The sequence below is a fragment of the Oncorhynchus nerka genome, linkage group LG12 (assembly GCF_034236695.1).
Source record: "Oncorhynchus nerka isolate Pitt River linkage group LG12, Oner_Uvic_2.0, whole genome shotgun sequence".
Classification (NCBI taxonomy): Eukaryota; Metazoa; Chordata; class Actinopteri; order Salmoniformes; family Salmonidae; genus Oncorhynchus; species Oncorhynchus nerka.
The window spans coordinates 67,631,139-67,646,566 of NC_088407.1; the positions used below are offsets into that span (position 1 = coordinate 67,631,139).

Genomic DNA, 15,428 nt, shown 5'->3' on the forward strand with positions numbered 1-15,428 from the left:
AGACAGAGGGAGAGAGACTGAGAGAGAGACAGAGGGAGGGAGACAGGCTGAGAGAGAGGGAAAGAGACTGAGAGAGAGACAGAGGGAGGGAGACAGGCTGAGACAGAGGGAGAGAGACTGAGAGAGATACAGAGGGAGGGAGACAGGCTGAGACAGAGGGAGAGAGACTGAGAGAGAGACAGAGGGAGGGAGGGAGACAGGCTGAGACAGAGGGAGACAGGCTGAGAGAGAGGGAGAGAGAATGAGAAAGAGACAGAGGGAGGGAGACAGGCTGAGACAGAGGGAGAGAGACTGAGAGAGAGACAGAGGGAGGGAGACAGGCTGAGACAGAGGGAGACAGGCTGAGAGAGACAGAGAGACTGAGAGAGAGGGAGAGAGACTGAGAGAGAGGGAGAGAGACTGAGAGAGAGGGAGAGAGACTGAGAGAGAGACAGAGAGACTGAGAGAGAGACAGAGAGACTGAGACAGAGGGAGAGAGACTGAGACAGAGGGAGAGAGACTGAGAGAGAGACAGAGAGAGAGACTGAGACAGAGGGAGAGAGACTGAGAGAGAGACAGAGGGAGAGAGACTGAGACAGAGGGAGAGAGACTGAGAGAGAGACAGAGGGAGAGAGACTGAGACAGAGGGAGAGAGACTGAGACAGAGGGAGAGAGACTGAGAGAGAGGGAGACAGGCTGAGACAGCGGGAGAGAGACTGAGAGAGAGGGAGACAGGCTGAGACAGAGGGAGAGAGACTGAGAGAGAGACAGAGGGAGGGAGACAGGCTGAGACAGAGGGAGAGAGACTGAGAGAGAGACAGAGAGACTGAGAGAGAGAAAAGAATAGCGACTGAGACAGTAAAATAGTATCTCCGTTCTCGGAGGCCATGAAGTCCAAACCCCAGCCACCAGAAATGCAGCCGATTCATTTATAAAGAGGCTGAAAATGTGTCTCGGCGGGACGCAGCCTCAAGAACCCAGGCAGCGCATGATGTATTTAGCCAGAGCCAGGCTCCACAGACTCCAAATGGGCTCTTGTTGCTCTAAGGGAAGAAAATGACTGGGTTCCACTTCCTGATCACTGAAACACCCATTGCCGGACAGACTGACCTAGAAGGGTACTCTACAGTACGCTAACTAACTCACTGACTCTCTCTATCTCTCGCTCTCTCCAGAACACTACAGCCTCTGATCTGATGGCCAGCTAGGCCAGGGAACCACATGGATTTAATGCAATTGCTGAATCGATATGACTTAATTTAGCTATCATAGCACAGTAATGTGTCATTTTTAATGGCTCTAGTACTAAATTCAATTCAGAGACAGCTTAGCTAATGGGAGTGATATTTGGCAGTGATTTGCTAGCCAGAAGTACAGTAAATGGAAGCTTGGCCAGGGATCTATGCCTTGGACTAAACTAGGCCCTGTTGGTCACTGTAACATAAGCAAAGACCAAACAACAGTAAGGAAAATGATGTAGGTCCAAACAAATGCTTATGCTTTAATTTAGTCAAACAGGTGCTTCACTATGCGTAGATGTCGCTCACCTCTCATCAATAACAGCTCTCGCACAACATGGCAATAAATATCCCAACACCACATTAACTTTCCACACTCAACAGGGCGACAAAAGCAATAGCCTTCCTTTCCCTGCTGTGAATTATTCAGTGAACCTCTCCAAGCTATGAAAGGTGAGCGCACACTAAGGCCTGCATTACCAATACACAGGCAGACACACACTCACAAACACAGATAGCATGCCTCCCATGAGTCTATTAAAGTTCAAACAAGACTACTTCACCCAAAAGGGTCTTTCTTCGTCAATCTAAAAACCAAGATCACAACAACAACAAATCATAATGCCTGTAGCACCACGTCATGTGACCACTCCCTGTAGCTTGGCATCATTAGGAGTCAAACATGGTTCACTCCATGCTCTTCTCTAATTGTGTTAAAGAGCACTGTTACCAGGAGGAGAGACCAGAGCAGCAACGAGCAAACGCAACACAACACACAGTGCAGACAGGCACACAGTCAGACAGACAGACAGGCAGGCAGGCAGGGAGACAGACAGACAGACAGACAGACAGACAGACAGACAGACAGACAGACAGACAGGCAGGCAGGCAGGCAGGCAGGCAGGCAGGCAGGCAGGCAGACAGACAGACAGACAGACAGACAGACAGACAGGCAGGCAGGCAGGCAGGCAGGCAGACAGGCAGACAGGCAGGCAGGCAGGCAGGCAGGCAGGCAGGCAGACAGACAGACAGACAGACAGACAGACAGACAGGCAGGCAGGCAGGCAGGCAGACAGACAGACAGGCAGGCAGGCAGGCAGGCAGGCAGGCAGGCAGACAGACAGACAGACAGACAGACAGACAGACAGACAGACAGACAGGCAGGCAGGCAGGCAGGCAGACAGACAGACAGGCAGGCAGGCAGGCAGGCAGGAAGGCAGACAGACAGACAGACAGACAGACAGACAGACAGACAGACAGACAGACAGACCGTCTGGCAGGCAGACAGGCATACAGATAATAGATAGACTAGATGGAAAATAAGATACAAGGCAAGCTTGGTCTCCCGTGGCTGCCTTCTCTATTTGCTGAGGTTAGCGACTCACAGCTGATAATGCATGTTGTAATTAATATAAATGCAGGATACAATATGTGGGGAGAGCCTTGTAGTGCATCAGGTCAACAGGAGAACAACTCACTCCTCTCCTCCTGTTGTCCTCCTTTTCTCATGTACACACACACTTGCTCTACCCATCACAGCAATTTCACTGGTTTATTCTTCTTCAGTACATCACTTGGACTTTAAAATACAATTGATTTAGCACCGTCATTGAATTTAATTCAAAATCCCAAGAACCCAGGGCCTGAAAAAGAGGAAGGGGCACTGAAAAATAGGTATAATGCAGAGTGAGGCGGGGGACTACACTGATGTAGTGTATACTGTAGTACTGCTTCCTGCAATGGCTGGGCCTGGGAGGCTCCTCTACTGAACATGTCCCATATTGCTGACACACCAGAAACATAAATCATCATAAATCATAGCCAGCTGACATTTCAAGACACATCTTGCCACACCGCATATGCAAGTAAAGTCCTTGCACATTTTTGTTGAATTTGACACGTAATTACAGAGACACGCCAAAAAAAAGATGTTCAAAAGTGAAGGTGCTCTTCTAGTAAACAACTGAGCATTTTTACAACACCTACAATTATCCTCCAAGAATAAAAAGGAAACATGAATTAATCATCTAATAATTCACCATTGTGTGTTTTAAGTGATAGGCGTGGCTGGCAGGCAGTGTGTACAGTGGGGAATTTACTTCAGGGCAAAATAAGTCTTCATTGCACTGAATGGCACATTACATGTGCAATCATTCCATCAGAAAGCACAGATAAAAACTTGATTACACACCATTGAGAGCTACGTGATTTACAACCTTAACCGCGTTTCCATCCACAGTCTTTATATGAGTAAAGTCATAACGTATAAAAATAAAATCACGACAGCTGCGACGGAAACAGGAAGTTTTGGTACAATTTTATAAATGCCAACAGACAATTTTTGTTAATTCGACATAGTCGGATCTTTTTGTATCAGTAACATTTGTTCATGTGAGAAATGGCGGTGGAAACGCCTTTATGTGCACATACTGATATAATAACCATCATATCGAAGTAAACGTGGAGTCACGCGATGTTATGGTGTTTTCTTCTCACTTAGGTCTCGGGAAACGATGCAGTTTTTTTCCTCTACACATTAAATAAGTTATGATGAACATCACAGGGTGTTGAAAGTGCAAGGTGCTGAGCTGATGTTCCTTTCCAATAATTATAGAGGGTCTTATTCTGGTGACATGAAGAGGAAGGGAATTTCATAAAAATAAAAATAGTGAAACTTTAAAAAAGCTATTATTTTGAGTTAAAACTGTACTAAATATATTCACGTCACCAAATAACTGATTAAAAAACACTGTTTTGCAATGAAGGTCTACAGTAACACCATGGTGTAGCTGGAGGACAGCAATTTTTGTCCTCCTCTGGGTATATTCACTTCAATACAAAACGTCGGAGGCTCATGGTTCTCACCCCCTTCCATAGATTTACAAAGTATTTATGACGACTTTTGGAGGGCGTCCTCCAACTTATCAGAGCTCTTGCAGCAAAAACTGACATGTTGTCCATCCAATCAAAGGATCAGAGAATGAATCTAGTACTGAAAGCATAAGCCACAGCTAGCTAGCACAGCAGTGCATAACATGAGGTGAGTAGTTGATTCGAAGAGAGAAAAATGCAATAATTAAAAAGTTTTTAACTAATTAATATCTTCCAAAAGAAATAAGCAGCAGAGAGCGACAGCGATAGCTATATTTTAATTGTAATTGTTTTTCCAATTTCACCTACTTAGCTAGCTAGCTAATGCAGCTAATTTAGCCTACTCAACAACCTGACTCAAACAGAGAGGAATCTCTGAGTAGAGAAGTGCAAATGGAGTACAAAATTTGTCTGATGCCAAGCAGATATTACAATAAGAAGCATTTAAAATCTGCATTTAAAAAACACAGCAAGATATTTCTTATGCGTTTAATATTTTTTTCCTGCGTGAAAAATGCAAATTCTTCATTAACACAACCCCTAAGTTTAACTTGCTAGTTAATCTAAATAAGTGGCTGACTTTATAAGGTGACGGGGCATCATATTGTGTTAGCTTTCTGCCGTGTTTGAGAAGTCAAAGCCCTTTGGATGAGTTATTTGTACAGCTGCCACTATCTTGAGTACCTTGCTGCTTTTTTTCCTCTCTGTTCTTACCCGTCTGCTCCTCCCCATCTTCTCAGAGCAGAGCAGGCAGGCCCGTTGCCCTAGCGACTCCAGACTCCACACAGACACAACCTGTAGCCTACACATGCTGCTCCAGAGCAGGTACCGTTCTTCCTTCAGAGAAGCATGCGTCAGAAATGTGTTCATTTGCACAATGTCTCTCATTCACACTCACTTGTAAATGTCCAAACTCATCAAATATTACATTCTGTAGCTCTTACCTATATATGAATAACCTTATGAGCTGGATTGCCTGTCTTTGCAATTTGTTTATTTTCATTTTCACTCATTAGCATATTTAGCTACCAGCCTCCATTAAAATGAGCTATTACTTGTGCTAATTTTGTTAGCATTTTGGTAATACATGCCCAATGGGCTTTTGTTCTTTTTTTTTTGGCGCCCCCTTGTGTACTAAGCTTGGAATTCCGTATATGCAGGTATGAGAGAAGGACGGTAATGATGACATGGAAATCTGGATACCACCCAACCCTACATGGGGAGGTGTTTTCGCCTGGTCAAATATAGCTGTTGTGTTGTGCACTGAAGTCCACAAGCGAAGGGAAAATGTGAGAGGGGGAAAGCACGTAGATGTGATGATGCAGTTTGTATGGCTGCTATGAAAGTGCAGTGTGTGCGGGTGATAAGGGGTGTATTCATTCTACCGATTCTGTGGCAAAAAGTTTCTTAAACAGTAGCAAATGGAACAAAACGGGATGGACCTAACTGAATTTGTCCAATAGAAATTCTCGTTTTCGTTGCAACACGGTTTTGCAACTGTTGGGACTAATGATTACACCCTAGTTCAGCTAGGTGCAGGAAAGAGTGTGCAAGGCAGTATTGAATGTGCCAGTGTCTGTCACCTTGTCTCTCGACCTGTGTACCTACTTTCTTTCATAGGCTAGGTTGTAGCAACCTCATGATGGGTATAGGGCAAATTCAAGAATCATGTATTAGTCTAAACCTATCAATGTGACATAGAACTATGTGAATGGAATATGAATGACAATATGAATGACATATTTTGTAAGAGAAATAAGGTAAATGATCATAAAAATATACCAAATCCTGGTGTAAAATAAGCTTACACATATCTTAAGAATATGATCATGAAACTACAACTCCGGGAATGTGTTTTAGCTCAGTTGTAGGTTGCATTGGTGTCTATGTTATGGGGCTAGGAGGGAGGGATGTGTGGGTAGCAGAGGGGTCGGGGACTGCAACAAGTGAGCCTCGAGCCTCTCTCTCCCTACTACCCATAGTGATTAGACATGCCAGCCAACAGGCCCCTGCATCTGAACACTAATCAAATAGGAAACGTAGGCCCAGACACAAAACAATTGTCTCGAACAGTGCAGTCAGGCCACTCAACGACACATTGTTTTGATGGGGGGGATCCAAACAAAGTCAGTCCAGTTGGCGAGAGCTACTTATATTAGAACACCTTCCAAAACTGACAAATTCCCTAGACGTAGGCTACGCAGGGAGGCAGAGTTTACAATTACGGAGCAAAGCGCGTGTAGTACTAAGCATAGGCACTTAAAGAAACAGGCCATTTATTACATGTCCAATGATAACAACAGAAGCCACTGTATATTGTACAGTATATCATAGTATTGGCATGAATCCTTGTCACCATCCCGATCAATGTGTTTTTACAGCCCAAGCCTTTACCAGAGAATGAAATGTAAACACTAGTGTTTTCTCTCCGGCCGTGCAGAGCTAAGATAACCTACACATAACCTTTGTGGGAACTACAACCAGCAGCCCTCAAGCGTTGAGAGAAAAACCGAGTGGCAGAAAGTCAACTCCCACAATATTTCTTCATAACAAACAAACTATGCACAAGTCGTTAAAAAAAAACAGCCTCAATAGCAATGTGCATGTATTGGAGGAAAATGAACATCTTGGCTAATATGTAGGACTACTGATTGAAAAAAGCCATGCAAAAGACAGGAGGAGGCACAAAGAACAAATTCATTAGGACAGATCATATTCAGCAACCATTAATTCTATTCGCCACCTTAATTGGATGTAGCACAGAGAAGACTGACATGTAATTTCTTTAATTAAAAGACAAGCGAGCACAGCAATTGACCAACAGCACCACGGCACTGATCGTTTGCTAAGATCCAGACAGACCCTTGTTTCCACTATCCATGTGTAACAAAACATCATCAATTTTCCTGTGACAGGGGTGCTTGGTGGTAGCGGTGCGCGGGGTCAAAATGGGGGGGGGGGGTTAGGACAGTCATAGAAAGCCAAAGTAAGAAATCAACAGTAGCATTAAGGCTTCATCCCCTCTGACAAAGGTATAATCCAATCAAAGACAACACAGTGTTGAAGTGTAAATAACTAATCATTCTTATTGGGTTCTAATGTCAGGTATGGATGGAGAGAAACCAGGGGGAGAGGAAAGGGGGGAAAACAAGCTCAAAGCGATGTCTCCTTCGCAGTGAAGAACCTCATCATCTCCGGCAAGCCTAACTTTCACCAAATGAGAGGAGGCCATGGGCTATATATATAAAAATTGCATATCTAAGCAAAGAAAAATGGACGCCAGAGATTCAAACTAAATAAATGTGCATATCTAACTATCAAATTGTCTTCCCCTCTCCAACTAGAAGAGAGGATAGAAATGCATCATAAAACAGAGGCAAGAATAAATAATAAAATAAATAAAAAACAACAAGTGTAGCTGCAACTGCTTGCCATCCCTACAGTACACACAAGTGTGTTCATATATGCAGATTTCAATGTTGTGTTCACTCATATTAGTCCTCATCATATTTGGGGCATATACAACTCAAACTACTAAAATATGATATGGAAATGAGTGTGCATAATGTGGGGGACATAGCCATTAACTACAGAGTTGTAGGGCCTAGTTAAGTGCAGGCCACTAGAATGTACACTCTACTGTTATAGACCTAAATATCCTCTGTTATTCATGACACAAGGCCTACAGTTTAAGCCAAACTGTTTTCACTGTTATATCAGCAATTATATGTTGCACTGCATTTCACATTAGTGTCAAGAAGTACTGTATAATACAAAATCAGTGTAACAATAAATATATTATTAATAGTGATGTAGTTGTGACGAAATAGGTGGGTCAAGTCTGATCGTCAACACACTGTACAACATAGCATAACAACGTAAAGCCTAAGCTACAACGCACATACTTTTTTACATTTGCACAAAGATAATCTGATAGCACATCCATTATTAGCCTACAGTTCACACTACAGTTTCAGCGCTATAGTCTCTTAGTAAACAAGGTGCAGAAACGCACAAGCAACCTCCTGCTTTGGTAAAACTGTACACAACAATTAGTTGTAGTAAAATATTAATTGCTGCCACAATAAAAAAAAATCCATCTCTCCAACCTAAAACACCTAATCAACAGTCAGTATATAAACGAGCCTAAAACAAATGACTTGTCAAGCACCTTCACGTTTGTTTATTGCTGCTCCTGATTTTCTTTATTGGCATATTTAATTAGCTAATTATCAAAATAATATTTCTCACAAATGGAGTCGATGACAATGGCTTAGGTCCAAACATTGCGAGGGAACATTGGAAACTGGCTCGAGTATATCAACCATCTGCCACGAAACTAAACAGGCTATCTAATCTCTTCAGGATAAACAAAAGCATGCCTCATTTCTACACTTATTCTGTAAATGAACTCCACAATATTGAGCTTTAAACCGCTGCTCGGCCCCGTTTTGCTATGGGTGTTAATTGTGTTTTAATTTACCTTAGGCATTGCACTCTGACTATCCAACTCTGAACAACGCCGCGGCTATTCAAAGGGAATAAGCCTGTATTATAGCTAGACAGATGCAGCTCAGTGACTTTGCATAACACTTAAATCTGCTTTCATTCCTAATAGGCTTGAGCTCGTGCTGCTCAGATATTAACCAGTCAGTCACTCTGTCGCAATATACACACCCCGAATTCACCAACACGTCATCCCTACAACCTATTTAATACGGATATTAGACCAGATCCCAGATATTAAATCAATAATGAATTATCAACTGTGCATTAGGCCTTTACAGTACACCGATGCAATGCAGCATTCCGTTTGTTACATGAAAAATCCATGTTTAAGGCACCAGATCGATCTTCAAATGTAAAGGCACTGTACTTCATGTGCATATAATTGAATGGGGGGAGGGGGGGGACACTGCAAAACCACAGGGCGATCAATAAGAAACAATTAAACACATTAACATCAACTGCAAATAACGTCATTGCTACACTACCAAGTCGTGAGGTAGGCTTATAATACCAAATTATGAATTTGACATTGATGGTAGCCCATAAGGTATCCCAGTGAATATGACTTTCTCCCTTTCTGCATCCAAATCCAACAGCTTTGTTACGCACGCTACAAATCATTATCGTCTCTAATATTGTCTTCGGAAATTATGCCCTTGTCTTTTTAACATTAGGCCACTCCAAAAACGTGCTATAGAATTGTAGTTATGAGCAAGAGATAATCGCTTTCACATTCAATGTCCAACAATCCACGATGTGCACGGCGGCCATATACAAAGACTAGGCAAACCCCATAGCACAAACACACTCTCCCTCTGTCACACAAACACACACTCACACGAGCGCGCGCTCTCTCACAAACAGAGAGACGCTGGCGCGCGCTCGCACACACACACACACACACACACACACACAAACAACCAGTTACTATACACACAAGAATGCCCCTAATGAAAAGACTAAAACAATAACTCACTGCATTGTATAACAACTGACTTTTGACCTAAAAATATCGATTTCCCAAATGCATTTGCTGCAGGCCTACTGCTGAGGTCAACATGGGCGACAACACAGACTAAACGGAGACTATAATGACAGTTCACACCATGTAAAATAACCAACGAATTATACCGTAGGTAAAACACATTTGAAACATATTCTATCAACAAAAATGTCTACTTCAATATCACCACCAACAAACAACGCTCATTCACATACAACGCCGACGGTGTAACAGGCCTACAGAACTTTCTGATTAACTATTATAAAGATAGAAAATGTTGTATTACTTACGTGATCGGCTAGGTTGGTCGAAGATCCTGAGAGCTCTTCGTGGTCTGACTTCGAGCTGCCATCCCGCTCGTCAATAACTAGATCTATTGGCATTTTTCCTTTCAAACAACTGATGTACCGGTGGCAAAAATTGTCGCAGAGCTCGTGCACCTAGACCAAGAAGAAATACGTTTTTTTCAGGATGAGGAAACGCAGACATTCCAGTAATAGGCCCTAACTACTATTAAGGGCATTATCGGCCAATGCAAGGAAACAATAGTGAAATTGTTGCAGCGCCTATTATTCTCTTGAGACTACTAGAGCAACAAGTTGAACAGCAAAAAATAAACACCAATGTGTGAACTCGACAGATAATAACCAGTTGAGGTCAAATCTCCAGACTTCAAATCTGTGATATTAGCATAACAACAACGACAAAGCATTATCAATATGGTCAGTGTATTTATAGGCCGAATAGTGTGAATTCAATCCAATCACTCTGACCTATATTATGAGTCTGTCTCTGTGTGACAATTAAACATTATATTATTTACATTTTTAAATATGAATATTTGTATCAGGTTAACGTGTTACATCTCATGCAATATTAACTAATTTCCATCTAAATTCCAATACTGTCAACATTTTAAATTTGTGCAACAAACTAGGCTAGCCTACTATACGAGTTCAACCGGGCCACATGCATACAGAATCTAATGCTGATCACCTCTCAAATACTATAATCACACAATAAAAATATGAATTGTAAAAATCTTTACCTTTTCTAATTCTAAAAGGTGAAATCGTAATACTTGTATGGCTTGTATCATCTGAAAACAGGAATAAACAAGAATAAAAATCTACATTTTTGGTGTGATAAAATTATGAAAGTATAATGGTAAGCAAAATGCTACACATCATGTTATTTTAACTTAATATAACAAAAACACATGGACTTTCTTGAAGTTTGTGCTATAGGGTTCTCGAGCAAAACAAAGTTATGCTTCCCACACTTATCTTGGTGGGTGAAATTGGATGGGCTATTGATTTAAGATTTGGAAAATACAAATGTAGGATTATCTAACAACTGAATTAGGCAAGACACATTTGGTGAACCGAGCCAATAGACAGCGACTGAACTATGACAGCGGCAGATACAGCCACATTGCTCCCAATGAGTGGCCATGGTTCATTGGAACAGGATTCGCCCAGCGACAGTCACAGCACTTTTTCGCCAAATCATAGGCTTCCCTCTCCGCCTCCTGTAGACACCGTAAGTAATTCTGTGCCACTCGAAACCCCTCAGAGCTTCCCCTTGTTCACTTCAAAGACACCTATCTAACATTTGTGTTGTGCTTTTGCATCAAATCCTTACATATTTACTTTGCGATGCCGAGAACACAAGAGCACGTTTAAGTCCACAAAACAAGCTAAGTAAGAGTAACAAACAGTCACACCAGGAAGGGAATTGAACGTCAAATGGTGGTCCTGCATAGTGCTTACCAAATTGTCCAACTCTGGATTTGATGAAAATAAAGGTTTTTCTGCTCGGACCTACAATAACACCAAAGATGGGGGATTAATTACTTCTTACATGCGTCGAGGGCATTTAGTCATGAATCCATTCTAAAAAATATATATTTGATTTCGTGCAATAATAGGCTATTGTATAATAAATAAAACATGATGCACAGTGATATTATATTTCAATTGCATACGATGTAAACATGAATAACTCAATATCACCAGTGAATTCACGTGTTAACTTCGACTATGTACAGCCTATATATATAACACACTTTTATTTTCAAACGTTCAACTTTAACTTTTAAATTCCCAAAAGTGAAATATGTCAAAAGTTAACAAGCAGATACGTGTGCCACAAGCACTTGGAAAATCGTATTAGGTTTTTAGTAAATATATATATATAAAAATGACCTGTTTGGCAAAGACTGCGATGTCCTCGTTGAAGGAGTCAGAGGAGCAGACATCGCCGCCTGCTACCCCAGGCTCCCTCGGAGTGCACGTCGCCAGCTCGCACTTCTCAAAAACCAGCGCGAGCAGCGGGAATAATGGGTGACTGTAAGAGGGGAAACAGAGCCTGAGCACAACCCGGCATCCAGCGCCTCCACACAGGCTTAACACAAGCTAATCACACGGCTACACAGCAAGCTAAAGTTTAGCGTAAAACTAAAGATGCTAGGAGGGCAAACAGTGAAGAATGTGTCAGGAATATAGAATATCCTTTCTAAGGTTTTGACTGAGATAACTTTTTGAAATGTATTTTACTTCTCCAAATTCATTCATAAAGTAGCCTACTTTGTAAACAACTTATGAATAAGCTATGTGCACATCGATGGCAAAATACATTGTTTACAAGTTACACCATATGTGATTGTCTTATATCTTTCCAATGTACTTTACGCACAGACACTAAAGCATTCATTAGTAATGGCTTTTATAATGTTTTGGGGATTATACCAAAAATAAACTCGGACCTTTCAACGGTTTACAAGTATCCATAACCATAATGTTGCAGTGTGTTCAAATCCGTGTTACAATGTGCCAATAACATGCATCCTTCTATTTAATAAAGGTTTAGTGTTAATTGTATCATAATGGTTATCCACAATCGTTTTAAAATACAAGGTATGATAATATCAGATGACTGATACTCTTAGACCTCTAGGTTTTGACAATACTTTTTCCAAACACAAAATGATGCTTGAAATTGTTTAAACTAAACTTGCTAATGCATATACTCTGAGTTAACTAACTTCTGCAACAAGTAAAACGTCCATAAGTCAAATCACCCTGAATGCCTAAAAAAGATTAATAATAAGGTATGTAATTATAGTTCACCTACCCATAAATTTGATCTTTATCCCTCTTTAAAACATCGTTGACAGCGGAGCCCATGCTGTTAGGCATAACGCTGGGATGGGGTGCATGAGCACCGTAGTGCTGGCTGGCATGGATCGGTGGTCCATGGTTCAAGTGATGGACTTGGGGTAGCGGCCGTGGAGCATGCGGATCTCCGTACATAGACGCCGGGAGCCCGACTCCGTCCATCCCACCATAATGGGCCAGCTCATCGTACTGGAATAAAACAACAACCAAGTCAGAGGATAGAAACCCACGAGTAAATATGCCCAAAATGTACATATAGTTACAAGGCAACATCTAAGTCATAGTTGGCTATCGTCAAAGCGATATAGTGAAACTACACCAACATTGGAAAAAGTAGCCTAATCCTTGTGCCATTCCTGTTGCTTTGACAGAAAAGGCATTCGTCATGGCTAAACTATAGTGTGAATACATTGATAAGGTTTGTAATTACCAAAAACATTCTAGTTCTGAATCCCCGAAGATGGGTTACTTTGGCAAAACACAGAATTACTTAGGAGTCCCTTTAAAAAACTGCTCCACAAATGCCGCGGAGACCGTTTGTTAAACCGAGGCTTTCACTCCGCTTGAAGAGTAAAGGTAGGCTACAGCAAAAATGTCAAATAAAACGGCTTAGATATGAATGCTTTGTAAAGCAGCCGCCACTGACAAGAGGATATCGATATGGAGGCCCTCCTAGTGGATTTGTATAGGTTAGTGTTGGAGATTTAAAACCTACCCTTTGCGCCATCAGGCTGCTCTCCAATAAACTCCTGGATGTGTCGTATATTTAATATCCCAGTCCGGTTAGAAAGTGATTTACTGGTACGATTCCTTTTTCAACCAACTTTTCTTTGCAAATTCTCCTATTCTCCAATGTGGTAGAGTACAAGCAGAAGCATCAGGAGTTGTGCAATTTTTCTTGTTTTCCTCTCCCCCCCCCAAAAAAAATAATTAAAGCAGCACCTGAAGGTTACAATCGGCCCATCAACAACCTGCATGTAACTAAACTGTCGTGTCTCATGGCTTTTTGCCACTCCAACTGTCAATCAAAGCCAGGGGTTGTCAAGGTAATGAATGAATGATGTTTGGTGATGATGTTCAAGAGAGGGTGAATCTTTTTAGCCCGTTTTCATCCAGCAAGTCCGCGTCCACTTTGTGCCTCCGGATCGCTATTTGTTTTATTATTACTGTAAAAAGAAAAAGAAATTAAGAGATTGCAATTCAGATCTTTCCTTTCCCCCGTAGGTATTTAGTCTATCTCGCGGTCCGAGATGAGTGAGTGTCAGCGAGTGTTGGCAGGTTGGCTGCTAGCTTGCTTATAGAACAGAGTCAGTTTGCTGCGCTGATCGGCGGGAGACTGAAATGACGGAACCCGGAAGTAGTGGTGGACATAGCCAGTCCTACAACAGCTACAGAAAGAGAGGAGAGACCAAATCCTGTGACATGCAGAGTATGCACAAGGACGGCTTCAACTCGGGGGGAGCCAAACAACACAGCGTCTACACTTCCAGCCAATTCCATTCGCCGATAAGAGAAAGGCAAAAAGAAAAGTACAAAAAGCGTAATATTTGTGTTAATCTGCAATGTATTCAGACCCGAAATAGCGTTTTACTATACATGCCAACGCGGACCTATAACGCTGTGTAATAAGAGTACGAAAAGCCCGAGTTAAGGCGGACGACAAACGTTAACTTGTTCTAGTTTTCACTATTGCAAATAGGCTGGAAGAAATACGCGTGGCACCTCGCACCGGTTGTACATAAAACAAGTTATCATCACTCATGCTTAGTTTTCTCTCCAAAATATTTTAAACTAAGAACCCATCAACCCATCAAGCCATCAAACCGTATCTCTAATCAAATCATATATAGGCCTAACGTCACTGTAAATATATCGGATGCGTTTTGAGTTTTAATTATGAGCATGACGCTTACTTGTTATGTTGTGTTGTGGGTATAGTCGGTGTGCCTAATATAACAAATATCGGGGATACCTTCCAATCGTACTGCTAATTGTGAACCGAGGCTTATTAGCAAATTAAACGATATGACGCCCCCCAACCCAACCCATAATGAACTTTTCCAAATAGAAAAAAGCTTTGCTCTTGTAGAGAAAGTAATGTTGTATGTTTCTTTCGTCCAATCCCCTCTCTCGATAAAATCCGTGCCTTGCCTCAGAGTAGTCAATTATCAAAGCTCCACAATATCATCAATCATGTGCAGTTTGAAGTTTAGAGGAGGAGCAACCCTCCGGCCATCGATTGCACCGAGGTTAGCCCTTCTTCACTGAGCCCAAGCTTTTTTACGCACAAAACCGAAACGGGCCATCTATCCCTTTTAATATTTACCTCCATCCATGATAATATACACTGTTACGCAGATAGCATCATCGTTATTTTGATATGTTTTCAGGCTCGGTGACATTGTTGGTTGTTGTCGAAATGAACCATTCACAGGTTGGATGAGCTAGTGGGTTGGATTCAGCTGTATGGTCAATAAACTCCCAACAAACGCGCCATACGGTTGCTTGGGTTGACAATATAAATAGCAATTAAAAATATGTAATAAATGAAGCACCGTCACAACAATTATGTTTGTTGGCATAAGGGGGTGGGAAGCCCTACAAGAAAAAGTAGGACTGCAGGGTTGACAAACGACTGTGTGGACATTT

At 41.8% G+C, this 15,428-nt stretch overlaps 1 protein-coding gene across 6 annotated transcripts in view; it reads right to left on the bottom strand.

The window, feature by feature from the left end:
- LOC115138640 (homeobox protein Meis2) overlaps positions 1-14,780 on the bottom strand; it is a 134,820-nt gene extending 120,040 nt beyond the window's left edge. For 2 of the 6 annotated variants that reach the window (XM_029675709.2, XM_029675708.2), the window contains exons 1-6: positions 13,495-14,776; positions 12,736-12,968; positions 11,808-11,949; positions 11,373-11,423; positions 10,649-10,699; positions 9,891-10,040 (exon numbers count right to left, since the gene is read on the bottom strand). In XM_029675709.2, coding sequence (XP_029531569.1) covers positions 9,891-10,040; positions 10,649-10,699; positions 11,373-11,423; positions 11,808-11,949; positions 12,736-12,968; positions 13,495-13,506 — 639 coding nt within the window. In that variant the 5' untranslated portion in view covers positions 13,507-14,776. Of the gene's footprint in view, positions 1-9,890; positions 10,041-10,648; positions 10,700-11,372; positions 11,424-11,807; positions 11,950-12,735; positions 12,969-13,209; positions 13,425-13,494 lie in introns of those variants that run through there. The other 4 variants (XR_003864979.2, XM_029675707.2, XM_029675704.2 and 1 more) reach the window with 4 other exon arrangements.
- Between the last annotated feature and the right edge of the window lie 648 nt (positions 14,781-15,428).